The following is a 13972-nucleotide window of genomic DNA, read 5'->3' as shown; positions in this document are numbered from 1 at the left end:
AGTGCTCTTTATCTCTCTGTTCGCTGTGTGAGCCTGTTTTTCTTCAGAAACCTTGGAATAAATCTACAAATTATAGATAACAGTGGTATCTGTAGGAAATGTTGCATCTGAATGGCTGTTATGAGATCAAAAATTAAGCACAACTTATGGAAATTGTAGGGAATTCCATCTAAAACTTTATTTTATAATCTGGCCTGTTTTAACCTGTCTTAGATTATATGGCAGTCTTTGAAATTAGAAATTGTCATATCCATTCCTACTAGAAAATTAAGAGATGACCTTGAAAATGGTCTCCATAAAATCTGTAAAAGCCAGTAGGCAGTGACTCCTGCAATGCACATGGATTAAAAGTCAGCAATTTTCATGATATCCTGGGCTTCAGTCAAGAATAAATGAGCAATAAAGGGACAGGCCATAATTAAGTATCATCTGAAGCTTTTATTTTTTTGTGTGTTGTGGAGTACCCTTTGGTAAGTGTTGCTGTGTTGCCATCAGAAGAAAAAGACTTTAAAATACTTCTTGGTTTTTCTTGGAATACTTAAAACAGCACCAGCACCAGTTCATTCCTACACCCCTGCCAACACGGAGCCTGCAAGTCGCCCTCCCTGGGTAACAGATGACTCCTTTTCCCAGAAATTTGCACCTGGAAAATCCACCACCACTGTCACAAAGCACATCCTACCAAGGGGTGCTCCAGTGCCATCTCCTGCCTCAACTCCTGCTTACCCATCTCCAGTTTCAAGTTCTTCCCAGCCTCCTGCAATAGCACGGGGAACAGTGCAGAGGGCTGAGCGTTTCCCAGCCAGCAGCCGAACTCCTCTCTGCGGCCACTGTAACAGCATCATTCGGTAAGGTCAGGAGGGTTTCAAGAGGCATGAAGCAGAAAAAAAAATCAGAGAGACTGGTTATTGTACATTAATATACAGGACCAGAGCCTAAGACTCTGTTAAATTACCCAGCAGGGATGTCTGTTGTCTGCTTCATTAATTTAACATTTCCAGAGCTCATTTTGTTATTGTGTGGTTCGCTTTTTATCACTGCAAAGTTATACATGATAGTTGTTTGTCTCTTGGATGCTGTGGCAAAGCAGTGTTTATTTTTTAAAGAAGTTTCTGGTCCTAAGGTAACCCTTTGAAGGAGGTTCATGCAACTTCATTGGGAGAGTTGGGGGGTTGGGGTGGAGAGAGGGGATAGTGGAGAAAAAAGGAATGAGGCATCATTTTGAAACCACAGCCAAATGCATTTGTTGCTTTTGTGTCTGGAGAAAGATAATGCCCACACTCTATTACCAGTGATTCATAGCCTGCCTCTCCCTTCTCTCCCAATTCATTCTGCTGGACCAGTGCCCACTGTTACCCTGTGGACTGCTATCCAACTTTAGTAATCCATGTTTAATGACACTCTTCCCCACTAAGAAGAGCTAGCTTGGTAATGTGGAACTGCTGATTATTGCCCTTTATGTATTCTGAAATGGAAATAATAATCTCTATATCTAACAACAATCATGAGTCAATCACCAAAACGAGTTTAATGTGTCTTCCTCATAATGAAACAGCAAGTTGTCATCTGACAGTCTGACATTTCTAGAACACGCTATGTGCAGTGCTGTCAGAGGAAAAGAAGGCGGGACACTGTAGGAGCTACTGTGAGGTGTGGGTGTTAGGTCTGGAAATTTGCTTGTTATTTGATGCTTTCAAATAGTAGCATTATCTTTGGTGTTGCAGTCCTTGGCCTTTTCATGTTGTCTTTGCAGCTGCTTACAAAGACCAGTTATAGCTATGCAGAATGGGAAAACAACTGATGATTTTTCCAACAGTTGTCTGTAAATCCAGTGTATGTGACCAAACAATAATGAAATTTAGCAGTATATTTGAGTAATGATCTGGAAAAAGACCATTTCTGGTTAGGCTTATGGATGTGTTTAACATGCACCTCATGGTTCAAGTAGAATGCTTCTTAGACTCACAAAATGGGTTTGCACTCAGGGTCTTCAATCTTTCTGCAATACAAGTAAGATAATTATGATTGTTTGCAGAGGTCCTTTCCTGGTAGCCATGGGTCGCTCTTGGCACCCAGAAGAATTCAATTGTGCTTACTGCAAGACATCCTTGGCTGATATGTGCTTTGTGGAGGAGCAGAACAGTGTGTACTGTGAGCGCTGCTATGAGCAGTTCTTTGCGCCAACCTGTGCCAGATGCCACACGAAGATCATGGGGGTAAGAGAACAAGGTTAACCCTTTCAACAGCTGCATGGATCACTGAAATAGTCAAAGAGTTTAGACTGTAAGAAAGAATGTAGATATTTTACTATTTCCTTCTTTTCAAGAATTATTTCCCAGCTCACTGATTATTGCAGAATGAAAAACATATTATTTTATAATAATTTTTATATAGCCAAAGTCTTGGATATTTCTATATCTTATGCAACGCATAAAATATGTAATTCAGTTACCAGCTCACTGAGTGTAAAATAAGTAACAATTTCCGGGTAGTTTTTTGCTGCCCGATACTGTATTTCTTTTGTCTCTCTGTTCCTTATATTTATAGCAAGAGGCTTGAACTGGGATTTTATTTCTTACATAGGACTTAGTCAGAATTCCAATGGAGAAGTCAGTGGTGGTAGGAAGAGGCCCGTTGCTTTTGCTGCATCTCACTAGTAATTAGCAGCACAGCTGACTTCTTATAGTTAAGAAAATACAGATAAATACAAAGATTGAATTCCAAAAAAGCAAAAACACATGGCACTTTTGCATTAAAGTGCTCATGCAGTAAATGTACAGTTAAATTTGCTCTCCATGTACGTTAGATGGTGATGAGTTTGGACTACCATGACATAAATTAGCTGTGTATTTATGCATGCCGTTGTAGTGAATATACAACATGATCCTCTCAAATGAGGAAGCAAGGAGCACTACACTGGTTATTCTGCCTTAGCTGTCACCTTTTGACATCTGTCTAAATGTTGGCATTGACAGACTAGATGCTCTTCTCTGCAATTGCCCATTAGGGATGGCAGCATCAGACATCTATGGTGAAGCCGTGGCTCCAACCAAGTCTCGTTTGCTACTGCAGCAATAGGAGTAATTTTACAGCAGAGTACTGACTTAACTTACCTAATGAATGCTGGCACAAATCAGTTCCCCATTATGGATTTTCATCAGGAAAACAGCAAAGATGCCAGCTGCCTCTATTTATATTAATAAGATTTCTCAAGCTATTTTTTGCTACTTACTTCACTGAGGTTCATAAATGGATCCAAACCTATTTATCAGTTATAGTTGTTTTGCAGACAGTAACAGAAGTTAATGAATCTCAAATGGTGATTCTCTAATAAGATATATGGCAAACCTAAATTAGACTATTTTGCCTATTCACTGGATTGAAAGCATGGAAGAGGACTTCAATCCATTTTGTCATAATCAATTGACATGAAAAATAATCTTTAAAAGAGAATCAGAGTCTATGTATATAATTGGAAGCAACATAAAATAGGATTGAGATTCTCAGCTGGGATAAATCAGTGCTGTTTCACTGAAGTTAACAAAGTTAATTTACACCAGTTATGCAGCTGGCCCTTTGAAATCTGGGCTGTTTGACACAGATACATGTGCCCAGGACGATGTTCAGCAGTGTAAGGTTGACAAATTAGCAGGTAACCATGCACCAGAGCTCAGTACAGCAGCTTTGGGACTTGGAAGACTTCTGCATGATGAAAGAATGAAGCACTAATAAAGGTTACTCTATACAGAAGTAAGAAGTTGATAAAATCTCGATGCTCAGTTTAAGAGAACATCAGTTGCACAGAATAAGGGAGTTTTGTGCTAAACACATGGCCTAGGAACAGACATAGACTCATTTTTACTAATTACATAAGTTAAAATCTAAGAACTTTATTTTTTTTAGATTTTTACATTAGTTTATGACTTGTAAGAAGCATAAAAAAATTGCTATGTAATCTAAATTGTTTTGAAACAACAGACTTAAAACACTTATTCTTGGTCTTACAGAGAAAATAACTCTTTAAAATTTATTTAGTAAATCATACTCTTGCACTGAAGAGTTCACACTAGACATGGCAAAACAAAGGAGAAAACAATCAGAATCTTTGTGCAGAATTTCTCCAGCAACAGTGACTGGGCATGTTGATACAAACAGCTGGCTGAACCATGTTGTTTCATTTTGGCAAATACATTGTTCTAGAAAGTCTGCAGTCCTATTTCCTCTTTCTTTCTAAAAAGAGCCCAATTTCTGTCATAATTCTTTCTCTTGAGGAAAGGAATTGGCTGATGGAAAAGGAAATAATTAGGAGCATCTCTGCTGTGTGTTTTTTCTCCAGTAGGTAGTTGTGGGGTTCACTCTTCTGCTGGAGATTTTTGTTTGTTTGTTTTACAGGAAGTGATGCATGCCCTAAGACAGACTTGGCACACAAGTTGCTTTGTCTGTGCTGCTTGTAAGATGCCATTTGGGAATAGCCTGTTTCACATGGAGGATGGGGAACCTTACTGTGAGAAAGGTATGGCAAACTGAAAAGTTCTGCTCAGTGATCATGTGTTTCATGATCGTGGAAGAAACACAAGAATAAAGCAGCTGATGCACATAATAAAATCAGTTGCCCATCCAGCTTGGATTAGTTTCCACTCTCCACATATACAAGTGTTTCTGTCTCCATATTTTTCTCCAGTTTATATGATAGAATGGCAGAGAGCTGATCTTTGTCTCAATGTCCCGGAATGCTTTACTTCCCTTCTCTCCCTTAGGTATTATGATACTTACTTTGCATTTCTCTTCCTACAACTTTTCCCCTGTCCCACTACCTTCCTTGGTAGAGTCTGCTCACTAGAAGTGAAAAAATCACTCTCTTAGGACTGCCCACAATCTCTTTACTGAGTTGCTTGAGTTATGGCCTTTGATGCTGCTGCCTCACTCTAAAACTGTTCAACCAACACCTATGCAAAGATAGCTCTGCACAGACGTGCAGATTTTGTTTTCTGGCTGTTGCAACAAATGAACTGCTTCTTGCCAACTAAGAAAGAAAAAGGCCATGTTTTCCCAAACTGTGGAAAGGGTAACACAGTTTAATAAATGGTACTTGCCAAGCAAATGACCTGCCTGACATGGTCAGGAAGGACGTTGAGGTTTAAATGGTATTCCCTCTGTATGCCCCTTGTCCATTTAAAGAGCTTCTGGCTTACTGTTCTCCTTCCTTATGGTTATGCAATTCATATGTTACAAATCAGAGTAACTCCCAGGGAAGGGTAAAAACTATACAACTGAACTGACTGGGTACCTACCCTTTAAAACTCGAGGTTTTTGTCATCACATCAAATGACCCTCATGAATTTTCACTAATTTTTTTCAATGTCAGGCCTTTCCAAATTGCAATTGATAATAAAAGTGAAGATGTGTTAATCAGCCACTATGGGGTTTCCATAATATTCTCTCTTAATGCAAAAAGTGCATAAATCCAGTGATGAAAACTTGTAACATTCCCTGGCCATTAAACTCTTTTGTATCACTGTATTTGCCCTTATTAATAGATTCCATGTACATTAAAGGTAATTTAAAAGTAATGTGAGAAACATAACTTCAAATTCCATTAATTTTTTTGTCTTCTACATTTGTGGTGACAAATGTCATTCTGACGTGGTGTTTTGAACTGAGTTTGTATTTAAATAATGAAAGAAAAGAAGCAAATTTCAGTGTGAGTGTTTCAGTGAATGCAGTAGGAAACAGGGAAAAAAAATTATTGTCTGGAAACTTTCTGTTTCTCTTGGATTTAATACAATTACATTAAGAGTTTGTTCTAAATTTGCTTTTTGTTTTGTTTTAGATTATATTGCGTTGTTCAGCACAAAATGCCATGGCTGTGATTATCCTGTTGAAGCTGGAGATAAATTCATTGAAGCTCTTGGACACACTTGGCATGATACCTGCTTCATTTGTGCTGTAGGTTCTATACCAAATACTGTCTTGTTCCTTAATCCTCCTAAATTGTGTAGTAACATCAGAAAACTTGAAAGCAGGAATGACTAGCATATGCCTAAGGATGTGGAGGGATAGAATTTCATTTTTCACTTGCAGATGGAGAAGGGTGGGAGTAATTTCTCTTCTTCTCCATAAACTTTTCCTAGAATTAAAAATTTGACCATCACAAGTGAGTGTTTTCTAATAAAACACTCAATTTTAGAGAGTACATACAGCAACACATACCATTACTGCTTTTACTCTTTCCAGTGTTGACCAAGTAAAGATAGAGCAAGATTGAAAATAAATTAACACCATACTGAGCAGTATAACCATAATCTTACTCACAAAGCAGCAAAGTTTGTATTTCCATGCAGAATGCTTGTTGAAACTTGCAGAAAGGAGTCTGTTTAGAGAGAATGAATAGTAGCTAGCATAGAAGTTGGTCAAACTCATCAATCTGTGGTGTGCACACAGCTATAGAATGTGGCCATATTCCCACACTCTGCACACAAAGCAGAAAAATCCATATGATAAACAGGACTTTCATCTGGTTCTAATACCACTGTGCAGCTCTACAACATAGTATGCCTAAAGTAATAATATCTAGAACCTCTCATTAGCTAAAAATAGTATATTGGCCACGCCAAACCTACATTGACAATTTCTAATGTTTGTTTAACTCTGAAATTTAGGCTGAAGAGTTGAAAGTATAGAAATGTTTTTAAATATCCAAAGCTAAACCAGCTACTGGTCTCTCAAAGGCACATGGATGTGAGTGACACAAAGTGTCTTGCGGAAACTGAAGTCTTTTGGAAATTTTAACATAGAGAGTTTACTTAACAAACTGACAGCTATTATTCACTTATAAATAGTCATCCCTTCTAAAAGACACTTTCTCTGAAGATTTCATGTTCTTTTTTGCTTGTTCATTTACCTTAGCTACCCAATTCTCTGTGGAGGTGACAGTTTTATTGTATCTCACAGTGTGGGTGTTTTTTAAGGACCAACTTCATTTCTTTCAGTGAGTTAAGTCAAATGCAAATCAATACATGACTCTTTTGATTTCTAAGTTGCTATCCTCATATCCTCCCACTTGCAATAGCACATCACTGACTTTGAGTGCCATAAGCATTAGGCACACTGTTTATTCTTATTTCTGATGTGTTGACTTCCTTAAGTGGTTCTAGTTAACTCTGACCTTGCAAGCGGTGTTGCACTACCCTGTGTGTACCTGTGCAATTCCAGGGCAGTTTAAGCTGACCTAAACCTGAGCTGCCCTGCCTCAGCTGTGCATTCTCACGTGCTTTGTTATGTCAACACCGACACTTAAGGCAGCCAGGCAGAGAACTTCGTGGGTTGAAGAGTAACCTGGGAAGAATAAGTAATTAGTATTCAGTGTTACCAGTTACCTAAATGACTCTGCCCTGTACCAAGAAAAAGCAGCAGTAGAAATTAGTACCTAATGGTCCTATGAGAGGCTGGTGCCCTGGTCCCACCAGAGCCTTTGTGAAGTCCCATGTTAAAGGATCACAATCGAGATCTCAAGAGTAAGAGCATGTGCTTGAGTGTGCCAATATCATGTTGGTCGACACAAACACTGCTGGGATATGCCAAGGCTGTCCAGGTGATCATGTACCAGTGAACTTAGTGGGCAAGGGTATCAGGAAAGTACAGATAGAAGAGCTGATGCAGACTCAGCATGGAGTAGAAGAAAACTACCAAGGCGTGAACTTTGATCCAGGAAATCAGATGCAGTTTTATCAAAGAAATGCATGGGCAGAAGAGAAATACAGTTGAAATGGATAGTCACATCTTTCTCACTCTTTTTTCCCCCCCTTAATTATTCCTGATTGTATTTATTATCAATTCTAGGTATGCCATGTGAATTTGGAAGGTCAGCCATTCTACTCCAAGAAGGATAAGCCACTGTGCAAGAAGCATGCCCATGCCATCAATGTTTAAAAGAAGAGCTGGTAGTCAGTAATGCTGGGGTAAAACAGACGATTAAGTGGGCAATCATAAAGTTGATAACCATGGCTAGCATTTCCCTTGGTAAAAGCTAGGAAGTTGGTACTTCAGAAGTTTAACTTTATCCTCTTTCGTAAATGCAGAACGTGCTTTTTGCAAGGCTCATACAGAAACCTACTGAATGAACAGTCAACACCAAATGACTTAATGGACTAGTCCATTATTAGAGCAACAGTTGGGAGAAATCTTGAAATTAACTAAAAACCTTAATACAAAAAGTAATGTGCAAATACAGTTTCAAATGAACTACCCGTTGCAGTTTTACTGCTTAGACCACTCACTGGTGTTTAAAAACAACTGAAAAAATCCTTTTGTAGTAAGTCATTTTCTTTCACAGCAAGAATGAGTAAGTGCCATATGTACAGTCATCTGTAGAACCAAAGGCCATAGCTTTCAAAGGGAAATAAATAGATTAGAGCTGAAAGTGAGTGCTATTCCCTTATGTTGTGGTGCTACCTCATAGCATCAGATATTTTAGATTCTTTCCAAATAAGAGGTCTGCCTTGAATTAATATGTAACTGGAAAACCCAGATGAAAATCCGTAACAGTTTGAAAATGAAGTGGAAACAGAATAAGGCCTTTCATAACCCAGTAAGATTGAGAAAAGCATGCTGGGTCAGCCTTGCCAATGCACTTGGCTTATATGTGCACAGTAGATCAGTTCACTTTCAAATCCTAATGGAAAGGTACAACTGGCTTTCTCCAAATTGCCCTTACATTGAATCCAATGGAAGTAGCTTGAAAGGCCAACTTTTAATTCAAAGTCAGTTTTCCTTTCCTCTTGTGGGAAAAAAAAATTAAAGTTGCTGTAGTTTCTAATTCCCATTGATATCACAGGGAGGTAGGAATCTATATCTGGACCTTCACACTGATGAACACAGACAAAATACAACCATCCTGCAAAGCCAGAAAGTGGAAGAAAGCTTGCAAAAATTCCCTACACTATCCCACGTAATTAGGAAAAAAACATCTTTTTTCCTATAGTAAATTAACATTGATTGAAAATTCAAAAGGCAGCAGACACATACTCTGTATTACTTTCCTTAGCTTAAATCCAACACATCATGAATTGTATTTGCCATTGTAGAGCAGTAGCTAGGTTCTGACAGGATAACCATATAGTCATCTTTTCTAAGAACCACAGTCGTCTTTCATCTCATATTTTAAGAACAACTTTCAAGTTGTTCAAACAGTCATTTATAAAATGGGGTTTCTTGTTTCTTTTTTTTTCAAATGAGCAATACTTGTAGTACTGATAGTACTTTTTAATATTTAAATAGCAATTACTTTTATATTGGAGACAGCGGTTCTGTCTGATGGAGTTAAGATGGAAAGTCTGATCACTATTCAAGTTTTATTAACTCGTTTAAGTGAGAATTATGATGTGTGTGTTGACAGCTTGCAGTACTGACAGTTTGGAATTAGTATTTCTGAGGCTGAGGATGCATTCTGTGGGCCACCTGCTGGTGCCATCTGCACCTATTTTGCCTTGTGCTTTGAGTAACAAAAATTACATAATATCTGCCTTGTCCTGCCCATTTTAAGATATTTATATGTCTTTTAAGGAATGAAAAACTATCTAAAGTGTGGGAGAGAAAAAAAAGAAATTTGGAGTTCTAATATGAGAGTTAAGTTAGCTGCAGGCAGTTTGCATCTTGGACAAAAATAACAACCTGAACTGCCTGTGGCAGTTTTGACATGTATGACTTGTATTTATTCAGTAGGTATCTTAGTTTTTATTGATCTCAGCAGTGATTTGATCTGAGTGCTCCAGGGTCAGATTTTTGTATGTGTGAATTAGTCTAAAATACTAGTACATTATATGCAAAGCCTTTTTTTTTTCTATAAGCAAGCAAATTTTCTGTTAACAGTCGGTGCTGGGCTGGTATGAATATGGTTCCACAGATTACAAAATCCAAAGATCTGGCTCACAATATTCTCCAGAGGAAAGAAACTAAATGTGGAAGTTAAATATTTTTCCACTCCTATTTTATTTCATTAAATACATTTTCACAACAGTGAGAAAATTCTAGATTTCCTTTTCATTTTTCAGTGTCATTCAACAAAATGATGTTATTATCTGTTATTTGAGAGAATTCATATCAGCATACTATACATTGAGACTGCATTGAAGACATTCTTTGGACAACTTTGTGTCACCCACTGACTGCAATATCAAAACAGGGAGTCAGGCTCCATGGGAAGACACAAAATGGTAGAGCTTGTGATGGAAGCCACAGGAGAGTTTCAGGAGGTCCTTCACCTCTGCTGTGCATGTCTGTATATCTGTGTGTCTCATTCTCCCTCCACCTTCCCCCTCAATGTCCTCAAAAACTCACTCTTCCCTGACAGTGTGAAGGATAAAGCATTCTAGGGTATGGCCAGAGGTGGAGGGCTACAGCTTAGGCAGGGGTGCAGACCGTGAGATGTTGGTAGATGCAGGATGGCTGAGACTTCCCTTTCTTCAAGTCCACTAAGGAGCCCAGACTGGGAGCTGGAGCAACACAGTGCTGGAGCAACACAGTGCAGCCTGGCTTGGCCAGGGATGTGGGAAACAGGGCTTTCAGTGTGGGCAGGGGGAGGGAGGCTTGGATCAGAGAAGGGAGAGCTCCTGTGGCAGCCAGAATGTAGGAGGTCTGGGGACCTCTGCTTGAGTGTAAAAAAATATAAGGGAAGCCCTTCCTGAAGGTGGGATCGGAGGAGGCGGAAAAACCAGGTAAGGCCAGTTTTGCCAAGTTGACACCTTAGGTAGTTGGGGTGGGGCAGAGCAGGAACAGAGGTGGGGGGATAGCCAGGATGACTCACTACAGTCAGGGGAAGGGCTTGAAGTAAGAAATTAGAGTACAAGTAGCTCACAATAGTCCAGGGAGATACTGTGAATATGTACAGAAGAGGTGAGCAGGATCCAGTCGAGCAAATCTGAAGTCAGTGCTGCAGAAGAGTGAACGCACCATCCGTACCCAGCGCAGAGCTGAGCTGAGCTTGTGGGGTGGCAGCAGTGAAAATGCAGCAGCACAGACCTCAGTGAGAGGTGTCCAAGCTTGAGAGTCCTGAAAATTTCCTTCTCAGTGGGAGCTGTACTAACTTGAGAGTCTTGAAAATTTCCTTGGGCAGATAACCTGCACTGTAGCACATGCCCTGGCTCCAGCTGGTATCTGAGCAAGTGAGATTAAAGCTAGTTTACATATCACTATAGGAGGTGCAGTAGTATCTCTGAATGAAGAACAGAGATACCCTGAGGATTACCATGTAATAAAAATTTCCTGTTATGACTTGTGCTGCTTCATAATGTGGTCCAAAAATAGGGAATCCACGTACCTGCCCTTGATACCTATATTAAGATATAGTTTTTGCACATATCTGAACCAGAAATTTTCAAATACTAATGTAGCATTTTAACTTTTGCAGGGGTAGGATACCACATAACTGCTGATACTCTTCTGCCACATGTCACCTTTGTGACATGGAGAGTGTGAAATGCATATATATAATATATATATATCTAAAATTCAAAATAATGGCCTTTCAATTATAACTGAACATAATATTGTACAAAAATAGGCAAGATTAATAATGTGTGCTTGTTTATGTTCTATGTCTTGTAATAGATTCCTGGGATAAGTTCTAAGTTCCTCTGAATATTTCTTTTCATTCTAATTAACATGGGATTTTACCTAATAAAGCAAAGATACTGTACCTCTGAATGATCAATTAAAAAGGCCAGTCTTTTATCTAACTAAAAAATATTCAATAACTTTTCAGTCAAAGGCTTCAAAAATTATCTTAATACTTTTCTCTGGTTTTTGTGTTCTTTCTGCAGAACATGGTAAATTAAATGTTTCCAAAAAAAGACTGTTTTTCTTATCTGGGGAAAAAAATGAGTCTTAGGACTTTTTTTAGAAGTTAGTTTGTACTGTACTGGATTCACACATTACACAATTCTAAAATCAATTCAAAAGAAGGAAAAATACTTTTTCTTTGGTCCTTCAGTGGTCAGTATTTTGGGTGAAATGTTTTGTTAAATATTATTTGTATTTATGTTTAATAATGTGAATGTCCACAGCACTGAACACACTCATTAGTGTCTAATGCTGGGCACACTAATGTTTGTTTGCAATACTTGTCTCCTGGTAGCAGATATTAATGTTTAGTATTTATAAACATCAGAATTTGAAACTGAGTGATTTATTGCCTGCAGTGATCATGTATTAGAAGTCTAGGTTTTATAATATATTGACATATTGATGCCACAAGTGCCCTTGCTTTTAGATATATATTTTTTCCTAAGTTCCTAGTTATTTCAGAACAGAATGTAGTGTGGTTTATAAGGTGTGAGTAACTACCTTGCATGGATTATCTATGCCAAGATGAGTAACAGTCTAGTAATAAAAACAATGTGCAAATACAGTTAAAGCTTTATGATTTGGGCATATTTATTAGTATGGCATATGAACAGCTGACAGCTTTCAGCCATTTAACACTGATAAGAACACACATATATAAGCTTGTACTCTCTATTTCAGACCTGAAAATAAAACATAAAACCATTGGTCACAGCGTTGTTGTTTATCAGTCTTTATTAACCAAATCCTGCTGTTCTAAACAAACAAGTATTAGTATGCTTAAAAGATGTAGTGTACTAACAGTACATGTTGTAACTTAGCAAGACCTGTACAATCCCAGACCTTATTGTGTCAACAAACACTGTTTACGGTAACTTTGCAAGGAATGGGCAAATTCTGTCTTAAGTTACAGTGATGCAGCTGCAAACAAAGTTTGACTGCGTAAGTTCAGGTAGGTGTCCTTCCATTGCTTTACAAAAGTTATTTTAAATAATACATAAATTGTTTTAAAGAACCTCAGTGAGCTCTAGTGCCAAGAAATATTTCCAAATGAAAGGATATCTTCATACAACGCTGTGTTATATAAAAAGAGCCATTTTGTGCATTCCTGAATCATGCTCAGGAATGCACACGTTTTAGAGATACAAGTAGGTGTTTTAAACGTAATTAAGAAGTTAGATCATAAATGGACAGACTTGGCTTTAGATGGCATTGCAAAGTACAGCATCAGGAATCACAGCTTTGTGCACTTCAATTTTTACAACCCTAATTTCTGTTTACGACATGCATAGGGAAAAACAATTCAAAAGAAGGACCAGATCGTATGCAGTATCTTGCCAGGTCAAAATGGCTGGTTTTCAGATTGTCTGCTGAGACCTTTAACCTTTGCACAAGACAGTGGTTCCTAAACTGTGCACTGTGATCCCTGCAGAGTTCAGTTGCGGGAAGTGGAAGCAGCAGAGGCACAGGCAGAGCACCACACCAGGGAACAGGGTGCAAAGAGGGAACAGAGCAAAGTTCGTTAGGAAAGGACATGGTGCAAAATAGCCCAACAAGTGTTGCGTTAATAGATTCTTAACAGAAGAGAGATTTTTATTGGCTCTGAAGAAAATCAGTGATTTCAAAACCATAGGCTTTGGCACTTCCCCCCGCCCCAATCACGCATCTTGAATTCAGCCAGTTTCTGTTGATTAAGAAAGGAAGGAATGTGTGAATAAGATTGCTGAAACCACTTTTGGAATACACAATGAAATGCTTTGTTCTCCCAGCCAAATCAGAGTTATGGATGAGATTCAGATTAAATTCAGGCATAAATTCTGTGCTGTGTGCCTATAAAACATGCCCTTGGATAGCTGTTAAAATACAGTTCCTCCTCCTCTTAGGAAGATTACATAAAAAAACCCAGTAACAAATGTATGTTGTACTAATAAGGACTGACAAGGTTGAGTCACAAGACTTCTCATGCAGTAAGGACAAGCAGAAGGAATTTTTTTGAACAGAACACTTTTCCTTTAAAAGTTTCTGGATTTTAATGGTTAGGGGATAATAAATTAGTATGCATAAGGTATTATTGATAAATTTTCCTCTACTACAGAAGTGTTTTCTAATCTTACTACTTCAGAAATCAGATTAT

General features: G+C 38.3%; 1 protein-coding gene across 6 annotated transcripts in view; it reads left to right on the top strand.

The window, feature by feature from the left end:
- Positions 1-12735, top strand: part of LDB3 (LIM domain binding 3) — a 121412-nt gene extending 108677 nt beyond the window's left edge. For all 6 annotated transcript variants that reach the window (XM_071563394.1, XM_071563395.1, XM_071563391.1 and 3 more), the window contains 5 exons: positions 548-848; positions 2036-2216; positions 4393-4513; positions 5831-5946; positions 7840-12735. In XM_071563394.1, coding sequence (XP_071419495.1) covers positions 548-848; positions 2036-2216; positions 4393-4513; positions 5831-5946; positions 7840-7929 — 809 coding nt within the window. In that variant the 3' untranslated portion in view covers positions 7930-12735. The remainder of the gene's footprint in view (positions 1-547; positions 849-2035; positions 2217-4392; positions 4514-5830; positions 5947-7839) is intronic.
- Positions 12736-13972: the final 1237 nt, after the last annotated feature.

This window comes from Pithys albifrons, chromosome 9 (genome assembly GCF_047495875.1).
Source record: "Pithys albifrons albifrons isolate INPA30051 chromosome 9, PitAlb_v1, whole genome shotgun sequence".
Lineage (NCBI taxonomy): Eukaryota > Metazoa > Chordata > Aves > Passeriformes > Thamnophilidae > Pithys > Pithys albifrons.
Note: the sequence above shows the minus strand (reverse complement) of the source record. Positions and strands in the feature narration are given on the sequence as shown.